The sequence below is a fragment of the Myxocyprinus asiaticus genome, chromosome 44, assembly GCF_019703515.2.
Source record: "Myxocyprinus asiaticus isolate MX2 ecotype Aquarium Trade chromosome 44, UBuf_Myxa_2, whole genome shotgun sequence".
NCBI lineage: Eukaryota > Metazoa > Chordata > Actinopteri > Cypriniformes > Catostomidae > Myxocyprinus > Myxocyprinus asiaticus.
Window position 1 is genome coordinate 18,777,500 of NC_059387.1, and position 11,036 is coordinate 18,788,535.

General features: G+C 36.3%; 1 protein-coding gene across 2 annotated transcripts in view; it reads left to right on the plus strand.

Annotated features, from left to right (window-relative positions):
* The window catches only part of LOC127434277 (phosphatidylinositol 5-phosphate 4-kinase type-2 alpha-like), a 47,257-nt gene extending 43,682 nt beyond the window's left edge, over positions 1-3,575 (plus strand). For both annotated transcript variants that reach the window (XM_051686897.1, XM_051686898.1), the window contains 2 exons: positions 87-190; positions 1,208-3,575. In XM_051686897.1, the coding sequence (XP_051542857.1) occupies positions 87-190; positions 1,208-1,288 (185 nt within the window). In that variant the 3' untranslated portion in view covers positions 1,289-3,575. The remainder of the gene's footprint in view (positions 1-86; positions 191-1,207) is intronic.
* The last annotated feature ends 7,461 nt before the right edge of the window (positions 3,576-11,036 follow it).

Consider the following 11,036-nt stretch of genomic DNA (forward strand, 5'->3'; position numbering starts at 1 on the left):
CTGTCTCTGATTTGCCCCTGGAGATATTTTCTTGTGATGATTTTACTGATGAACTGGCCTAAAGGACTTAAAATCTTTTCTTCCAGGTTCCCCCAGAAAGGAGGTTTATTTTATGGCTGTTATCGACATCCTGCAGCATTATGATGCTAAGAAAAAAGCAGCTCATGCAGCCAAGACGGTCAAGCATGGGGTGAGTGCTTTGAATAGAACATAATGATCTTTATTTAAAAAGATCACCCAAAAATTATCACATTCATCATTTACTCGGCTTCATGCTTTAACTCAAGTCTTAACTCACTTTACTTTCTTTCTTCTGCAGAACACAGTCGTAGATTATTTGAAGGATACAAGATGTGTTTTTGTCCCTACAATGTAAATCAGTGAGGTCCAAAACTTTCAAGCTCCAACAAGGACATAAAAGGCAGCATAAAATTGATCCATCCAACTCAAGTGGTTTAATCTAGGTCTTCTAAAGTGATGTGGGTAAGAAACAGACCAAAATGTAAGTCCTTATTTACTATAAATCTTGATATCCAGCCCGATTGGAACACAGTGCAGGTTTCACGCAGTTGCCAGGTTCTCCCGGTGTCATTATACATCAATAAGGTGTAGCCTTTTTTAATTTTCTAGTGTTTATGATCAACCATTTTGTGACCATGGTGCATTTTAAAAGTATCCCAAAACACTCAACCCACAACTTTATCATTTTAACTTGTGTCTGCATTTTCAAAATAGCCCAACTGTGCATTAAATTGCTAACTTGGCAACAAATTGTCTGGTTTGTGTACAGCGTTCTGTGCATGCTTCAAGTGCGTGGAACTGTGTGGTGAATGTGGATGTCAAGATTTGTGGTGAATAAGGGTTTTAGTCTGTTTCTTCCCAAAAGCGATCGTATCACTTCAGAAGACATGGATTAAACCACATTAGTCGTATAAATTACTTTTATGCTGCCTTTGTCTTTTTTGGAGCTTGACATTTTTGAAACCCATTGACTTGCATTGCCATTAAATTATCTATTTTTGTTCCACAGAAGAATGTCATATAAGTTTCAGACGGCATGAGGATGAGTAAATGATTATAATAATTATTTCTGTTATTTCTCCAGATGTTCTAATTTATAATTTATGCTCTAACATGTATGCATGACTGAAAGCTTTTTAAGCTTTTAAAGAGACATCAGACATGCTGGTTTTCTATTCCGTCTTAGGCTGGGGCGGAGATTTCCACCGTGAACCCAGAGCAGTACTCAAAAAGATTCTATGACTTCATCACTACCATTCTGCCCTAGTCACAGACAGTTGAGCTGAGTCCACGGGGGATAAAGAGGGATGCCAGCAGAGCAGTGTAGAACACTCACTGACCTGCTCTGCCATGCCCTTACAGCAGCTACAACCACCATTTGTTTACATTTTTATTTTCATTTGTTGGTTCTTTGTTTTTGTGGGACCATGAGAATGATGGAAAAGGACAACAATTATAACCTTATGGGGGGGAATAGGGCTTTTTACTGCTTTCTAATGCATGTCCCTTATTCTTGTTTGTTCCATTTGTTATTTTTCCTGCCTTTTAAAGTAGAGGAGAATATGGAGAGATAAAGAGAGCTCATTTGATGCTCTGTTAGTGGAAAAAGGAGGCCACAGAGGCAGGGAATGGACAGCTTGATGAGAAATGTAATGCTGTCTTTCACGGACTCATTTATCACGCACCTGGTCATCAAATCCCCGCCCAAACTCACATGACCCACTCTGCTTTTTGTCCACCAACATCAACAGCTTCTTTTAATCACAGCAGAGACTCAGAGGCACCTGAAGCACTTGACACCATGGCAACCTGCTCACTATAACTCTTCTTACTCGCACAGTCCTCTTCCTGCTCTGGACAGAGACTAACCAGAAATGCTCTTTGAGCCATTTACAAAAGGAGGACCCATTGCCCTCAATTGCCTTGTGTGGACAAACAGCCTAATCTGACTGTTCTGCATGTTCCTTCAGTGTTCTGAGGCAAATGCGCGGAGTTACTTGGAAACAAAGGTTCTTGTAGTTTTATTTCTTCTTACGATTTGCAGCGTCTTGACAGAAGGGAGAATGAAGACACTGAAGGAGCAGGATCAGTGGTTTCTCTTTAGTCATCAGTGAATTCTGTTACATTAGTGATTCAGTTGCCATCAGCACCTTAAACTGTTGCACTTTTTATTAGGATCACTCAGTCTGTTACGAGCTGCAACGATAGCACTATGAGGCACTGTTTTAATGCAGCCTTGCAATTTAATGTGTTCTCACGCATATGCTTGTTTTCAGCATTCAAAACATAGTTTACCTCTTGCATCGTACCAGGACACACCCTTTTGTGTTGTGTTTCAGTATTCCATGGAGGTTTGGGGAAGGGGTGCTTTATGTACTTTTTTCTTCTTCTCCTTTAGAAAACATTGGTTTTCTTTGAAATAGTGTTTGTCTCATAAGTTTTGTTCTAAATTTTTGAACACTCAAATTAACAGCAAAATGTTGTATATTTTACACGATGAATGGAACCAAAATGTTGCTCACATAATTCTGTTGGTTCAGCTGTGGTATTTACAAGGGAAACATAATACCTGTAAAAGAGAAGAATACTTTCGTACATGGCATTGGATTAGAAACAGGTAATATGAATTAGAGATTAACATTGATTCTTAACTTTTCAGATTCTAAGGAAAATTCCTCATATTTGGTATGTTAGACTTTTTGATCACTTGCACATATTTTTACATTGAATATTATTCTAAACATTTAAATGTCAGAATTTTAAAGCACCACTCCCTGATTCAGTGAAAGTGTTCAGATAAATGAAGAATGTTACTGTTTTAAATTGTGCAACACATAAGTACTGTCTAAAAAAGAAAGGAAAAAAGAGAAAAAGATGCATGTTGCATTATTTTATGTGTTCTGTCTGATTTAGTCCAGAGTGTATATTCCTTGCTTGGTCATATAAGTTTTTTTTTTTTTTTTTAGTTTTATTTTCCCCTGCCCTAACACCCCCATACCCACAGTTTATTTTTATGATGGTCCCATACCTGCTTTATACTGTGTTTTCAGTGTATACACTGTGCAAGAGTTGTGCCTTTTACTCCAAATAATTTAATTCTGTTTAGATTTTTTGTTTTTCAAACAGAAGTACATTTTTATTTTCTAATATTAGAGTGGATGTTGGGGGAAAATATCCAGACATTTTTCAGTGTTTATAAATATATATAATTTTTATATATATATATATATGTGTGTGTGTATGTAGATGTTTCGAAATGTGCTATTGCGTCAAAACAGATACAAGACATTACACTTTACGTTCACAACAAAGAAAAGATCACCATTTCTCCTTGACCGGCTAATTCTATGTGCAAGCCTTTTGGACAAGATTGTGCATTGTGAATTTGTTGATATGAGTAGGTGTGGCTCTTGTAATAGTGTTAAATGTAACTTGTGTTCAGGCTTTCTCAAAGCATTTTTATCTGGAAGTATTACCCGGCATCTATGTTCCAGCGTCCTTGGTTAGTGTTTCATTTTCTAAATAAACTGAGCGCTGCTCGTGCACTTGGGAAACCATTGCGCAATGGGAAAAGAAGCATTTTTTTATTTTGCCTCTGGTGTTCTTGGTTGTAATATTCACGAAAATCAATTTGGGCATGAAAAAGATGCAGTGATAGTGTCGTCAGAGCATCGCTTCAGCTGCTGATACTGGACTCACACGCAGCGATGTGCAAATTTCACTACATGTAAAAAGTGCTACATTAAGATTCACTCCGCACATTCTGCTCATACAAAGATATGAGTCTAAAAGCTTTGAGAGTAATCAAAGGGGAGGGGAGGGGGCTGTCTCATTTGTTATGATGTAAACCGATATAATACACACTCCATTCAATAAGCATTGCTCAAAATAATAAAGCACTTTGTCTGCAATTTACGGTGCAATGTCTCATCCTATTCTGCTCATTTTTGTCCAATGGGGTTTCCGAAAGGTTAAGTAGCCGAACTCTTGGAGAAAACATGAGTTTGTACATGCCAATTCAGAGTCCGTTCATGATCGTGTATTGCCAACTGTTTCATTAATAAATTGTCTTCCAGAGTAATAGACCAACTGTTCTCAATAGATTTCGGCGTTTAGCCGTTTTATCAAGAGGGCATTTATCATAACTGCATAAAAGTGTCACTTCAGCTGAGTGCTCACTATTTTTTGACATATCTTTTTTTCTATATGTCTTTTGTCTTCTAAAGAATATCCAGTATACTGTTCTATATTAATGCAGAAATCCAGGCCGGTTATATTAGAAAGGTGAACTGTTCTCTACAACGGGTCTGTTAAAACATTGAACACTGCATACATGAACATCCTCTTGGTCTCAAATGAGTGCTGAATGAAGGTAAGAGCAAGTGCGTATAGTCTCAGGCTGTAGCCCATAACACAGTTTGTTCAATGAGGCGACAGATTTGCACTACAAATTCAGAATCTGAACAACAGATTGTCAACATCGGAAATGAACACGGGGGAAATGCGACAGTCCTTTATTTAGGACAATAATTTGCATTCTGTTTTTGAAACGTAAAGTATCGGTCAATAATACTGCAACATCTATGGCAATTTTAAGATTTTTAAGGCCCTGGGTCAAAAGTCACACAGTTTTGCTAGTTTCTTAAATAGGTTCATAAATACTGCTCACTGCTCCACTATGATTGTTCAGTGCCCGAGAAATAGCAGATAGGTGCCCCGTTACCTTTGTTGCCTGTTTCCTAAAAGCTCGTGGGCAAGTTAGCTAAGGAAAGGCTCGTAAAACTGTAACTTGTATCTTGTAACATGTAGACTACCTTTCTCCTTTAATCAGTTAATCCTTGTGCGACCTTTGGGACATTTTTGTCTTTTTCATTTTTGTTTTTTCGATCATTTCTGGCTGTGTTAGTAACACTTTTTGGTTTTCGATGTTTTTTCTTTTTTCGCATTAATTTCACACGTGTCTATTACACATATGTGGTCTTGTTTCATGAATACAGTGTATACGTTTTTCGTAATCTACCTTGAAAAAAGAAAGTGAAATGTTACAACGTGCCCCATAGGCGGGGCATGTTGTAACAGGTGAGGAGCACATTGTAACAAGACCATATAACAGCTTAAAATTCCCCTCTAACAACTGTATCTGATCTAATTAAAAAGCCTAGAAGATAAACTAAATTTTCATGTCTATAAAAGCCATTTATTAACTTTGTCATATATAATATAGCAATAATTTTGACACTTGACAATAAATACACAACAAAGTCACAGCATTGACCGAAATAATGCATGGATTGATGACAAAACACACGCACACACACACACGCATTAAGGGGAATTATGTAAATTACATATCTGACTGCATGGAACTGCAAATAGTTTTTGTAATTGGGGCACACTGTAACGCAGTGTTACAATGTGCTCCGTTGGCGCAACTGGGATTTAAAGCTGACTGGTCACTTCTGCTGGCTATTTGAGAATTAAAAGACTATGTAAAATGCTAGCTAAAAGATTGGAGATTAAAATGATACCAAGTTTGCCTCATTTTAAATAAAGAGTAAAAACAGAGATGAAAATTTACTTTGATGTGAATTTTTACTTTTGCTACTTTAAAATGAACTTTTGGCAATATCTTCTAAAGTTTTTTTGCATTTTTTTAAAAGTTTTTCGCGCTCCCCCTATATTTTGGGGGGAATTTTGATATTTCAATATCAGTTCCTGTAATACATCTATAATACACTGTGTACACAAAATAGTTACACTCAGGACCTTAAGAACAAAAATGTCCCAATTGAAACCCATTAAAACTGCAATATTTGATCCCAGTGCCATTAAAGCATAAAATCGTGAATTTTAAGATATACTTTCCTGAAAATTCCAAAATTTCAATTTTTTATATTTTCCACAGATGGCGCCATTTTTTTCTCATATTTAGCCTATGGAGCAAATACATGCTTTTTTCCTATTTTCTGTTTGCTGTATTATAGAGCACTGCAGGCCAATTGAATAAATTATGCAGCTAAAATTGTGTGGGTGTGTTGGTATGGATGTCAGAGTGTGCTTTGTGTGTGTGTGTGTGTGTGTGTGTGTGTCCAGGTATTCCCTACCTTGTGGAGACCAAATGTCCCCACAAGGATTGTAAAACCTGACATTTTTGACTTTGTGGGGACAATCAGTCCGTCCCATGAGGAAAACAGCTTATAAAACATACTAAATTATGTTTTTTGAAAATGTAAATATGCAGAAAGTTTTCTGTGAGGGTTAGGTTTAGTATAGGGCTAGGGGATAGAATATAAAGTTTGTACAGTATAAAAACCATTATGTCTATGGAGAGTCCTCATAAAACATGAAAACCCAACGCGCGCGCGCGCGCGTGTGTGTGTGTGTGTGTGTGTGTGTGTGTGTGTGTGTGTGTTTGTGTGTGTGAAAAACAACAGTGGCATTATGTAAACCAACTGGCAATTAAAGGGTTAAAATCCTGAAAATGAATGAATATTTGGTAGTTATGATCAGGATTGATGTTGGTTAAAAAAACTTAGTCAGTGTAAGTGGAAAATAATATTAATATATAACATTTTTATGGAAGTTTTTTGACGCGGACATTTTTGTCCTCTAAGGTCCTGAGTGAGATTTTTTTTTTTAATCTGACACTGCACAAAAAAATAATAATGCATCAAAATCAGTGTTGTTGCTAATCATTGACATATCACAGACTGTGATAATCCCCAAAAAAAATATTCCCTTTAGCATTTAGTATATGGAAAATAATTCATTATTTGTTTTTTGTTTTTTTGTTTGTTTGTATATATATATATATAAACAACAGTGGCATTTAAAGGGTTAAAATCCTGAAAATTAATGAATATTTGGAAGTTATGATCAGGACTGATGTTTAAAAAAATAACTCATTGAAAGAGGAAAATAATATTAATATGTAATATTATTATGGCAGATTTTTGACGCAGACATTTTTGTCCTTTGAGAAACTTTTTTTAAGGGTTAAGTACAAAAATAATAGGCTACTGTTGCATTTATAATGCCATACATATAGCCTGAGATTTAGCCTAAAAAGGTTTGAGACATTCTGAGCTAGGCTAATGCACTTTGTTAATGCAAGAACAGATTCAACTAACCAAATGAGAAAAATACTCACTGAATTTACTGATCGATGATTGTTAAAGGGATCACTGAAAAACTATTTTGCACACTTTCTGATATCAGAAGTATAATAGGCCTAAATGTTTATGCGCAGTCATAGCCTACTAAAATACCACCATTCACCATCATTCGCCTAAATTCACCATTCTTTAGGCTTTAAATATGCCCAGGTGAACTTTCCAGGAGATTGTTTTTCTTTGTGAGATAATGTTTCTGTCAGTGTTTTAGTTCTCATCTTGATCAGGTAAGAGGTTAGGCTATAGATACACTTTTGAATAGTTGTTAAAAAAAATACTTCAGCTTGGCCCTTTTCACTATGTTAGGTTCCTTGTAGTACTGCCTTCCTCGAGCTCTGTCTGAGACACCAACGTCTTGCGTCTTCTTTTAAAAAGGAATCATTTATTCATTTATACACAGGAAAACGAAACCCAAGTTTACATGTGCAAAATATTTGTATTTTATTTTATTTTTTTCCTCAGGAGAACACACCTTTTCCCTCATTTTTTTTATTTTATTTTTTTTGTTTTTATTATTTATTTATTTATTTATTTATGCATAGCCTGTGTTTTACAGTTTTATGACATGTAGCCTACAATGCACTTGAAATAAGCCTACATTACATTTTTAGCATATTTTTATCTTGTCATATTTTATAATGGTTAGCCTATAATAACATAATAATACATATTATAAAGAAAAGACGTTTTTTTCCCCCAAACTTTGCCTCAATGATGATCTCAAGAGCATGATTTGCAGCGTTTTGGGGGCAAACGGGCCCTGCTCCCTTTCATTTACCCAATTTTCATCATCATTAAACTGAAAATAATCTGCCTCTGGAGAAACAACCAAATGTAGAGTCATCATTGAAAACATAATGACACTGTTCATCTGGGGTCAAGATCGCTTGGTATAATTATTCATTCCACCTTAAATCCCTCTAACCTCCCCTTTAAGAGAAAACTCTCCAAACGGATCCGTCCGAGCGGGGGCGCCAATAGCACGTGCAATGACGATCCGTTTGTGCGCAAAATTTTCTATTAGCTGTCATTTGTGCTTCTGTTCTTTCTCAAACTGTCGACATACTGCCAATCTTCTATCCACGCTATGTCCACGCATCTTTTGCAAAGCACGCTAAATGTTGCTAAATGTTTTAGTTCGAATGTTCGAAGGTGTTTTTGCTTTATTTGCACATTTCTACCTCCACCTAGACGCACCATTTCGTCGTTGTCTCGGATTCGGCTTTTCCTCAACTGGTCGCACGCTTACCTGTTTACTCAATTACTGCAGGCTACTTTAGTCAACCTTTATATTGACAAAGGTAACCACAGTTTAGCATGAAGAATACTGAAGTACATGTAGCCTATAGCCAAACACATACACATGGTCTATTGCCACAAATTCTTCACCGAGAAGAAAGAAGACAAGCTTTCGGTTTTTTTTCTTCTTCTTCTTCTCATTCTTACTCTCGCGTAATTCAAAGACACGATGGGAAGGTTTGCAAAATAGTTTCTAGTTTTAAAAAACGCATTTAAACGAATAATAATCATAATAGGTAAATGATTAGACTATATCCCAATAACAATTACAAATAATAATAATAATAATAATAAATATAACAAGAGCCTATCGCGCATCGATATGTTTACCGCAAAGTTGCCAGCCCTTTCAACAGGACGAATCAGAACATAAATCCAAGTCTACAAGAAACAGGTTTTCACATTTTAAATATTTGCCCAATGACACATCTAATAGAAAAGAACGGAATAGAAGGTTATTCAGCTGTGCGGGAAACGACTTGCCCTTGCCGATGCAGACTTTAAGTCGTTTATTACGGCTCGTTTTACTTGTTTTTCGGATCATTTTTGACAAGCAAGATCTGACCATACAAAGCCACCTGCACTGAGCGTATTAAGAGTTTTCAAGAGCCAGCCGAAATGCGATTGTTTAAATCTGCATGGATACAGTGGACATGTGATTTGAGTTGAGATGAGAACTGTGATTGCTTGCTGTATTTGCAAGCTTTCTTTAAGTTTACCTTTCATTTAAGGAATTGTCTTTGACCCCAGAACAGGCTAAATCGTCTACTGTGAATGGTTCATTAAAGCACTGCATCTCACTCAAAGAGATCGTTTTAACAGATCTGGGTGAAGTCCAGGTTTCCATACAATCATAAGGGAGAATCCATGCTGTTTATGTAAGTGTACGTTGTATGTGTGTCAGTATCCTTAAATCTTTTTGCTAATGCATTACGAGGTTAAACTGCTTCTAAAGTGTGGCCGGCTCAATATGGCCTTGATTGTTTGCCAGGCAGCAGAATATATCACTGACCTACATCAAAATGTTTCATCAGTGTTATGAAAGACCAACTTATGGCACCTTCATGGGAGCTTGTTGTTTTGGATCAGGGACTTGTTTTTACAAGTGCTTCTGTAAAACATGTAACTCGCGATTTAACTGGGATTATAGGCTGTTGATTGGTTTGACTGCAGACTAATTCAGTAATTATTTCAGTAATATCACTGATTGTTTCGACACCACACGTGAATTCATAAGCTAATTAAGACTCCAGAGTTAGAATTTCCTTTGTCTAAAGTAGCATGTGGCAGAGCTTTAAATGCTAGAAAAACCAAACAAACAACTGTATTCGAAATAAAGAGTTAATGAGTATTTGAGACCCAAACAGGATTTTGTTTTGTGTTGGTCGTTGCTTTGCAATGGATTGATTTACTTTTCTGAATGACAAACATTTGCAGTGAGTTGGATTTATTTGACCTAATTACAAGAGAACATTTTTGAAGGAAACCTCAACAAGGCTGTCTGAAAAAGACTATCACTTTGGTCTTGATGAAGAAGAAGAAGAAAAAAAAGGTAAAAGTTGTAGCAAGATTTAACAAGAAAATGCCATCATCAAAATACCTATCAGTTCATTTCACTCTTGAAAATCAGGAGGATTCAAAAGTAGCCTACTTAAAGAAACAAAACAACAACTTTATTTTCACTCACACGTGCTGTTCTCCATTTCACATTCATATTTGGTAGTTTGCGTGAAGAATGAAGTTTATTTAATCTGTATGAGTTGTTTGATCCCCATCTGGGTATGAAGCCTTCAAGTCCTTTTTACACAAAGGAAACTTCATGGTCTAGGATAATTAAAATTCCAAAGGCTCTCTATGAAAGAAATATTTAATATTTGTTCCCTAATGGAGTGGAGATACGCAGCACAGGTCAGAGGGTCAGTGTGGATTTGTTCGAAAATTAATGGAGAAATCTCCAAAAACATTTCCCCCTAAAATTTGCATTCAATGGATGATGGAAACATTCAGTGCCGCAGTTGAAAGTAAATAAGAAATGTGACCAAAATGGAAAAGACATGTTGTCAATACATAAGGTATGAACTTTTTGAAATATTGAGAGTAATGATTTGGCCAAGCAAAGTGTAAAACGAGTCCCTAATTGCGTAATCAAATATATGCTCTTACAAGGTATGTTTTGTTACCATTGTCCGAGGCAGAGACACCCAACCTTCCTCTATAGGATTGGGGGGTATAGGTCCTTCCAGAATACGCGGTCTGTTAATGCAGGACCTCAGTCAATCAGAATAAACTGATACAGATACTGTATGTCATTGTTTGGATCTAATTCCCTTTCCCATGTCCTTCTTACTCTGATAGCTTGTTCAGTGCTATATCGGCTACGTGCCATAAATCCTAAAAAATCTGACACATAATTTTTGACACATCTGAGCTCTTACTTAACTCCTGTTATTGCCGGTGATGCTGGTAACAAACTGAGAATCACTGAATGGTCTTTGTTGGATTTGTGTTCTTACATAGCCTAAAACATTAATTATACCCCCAGTT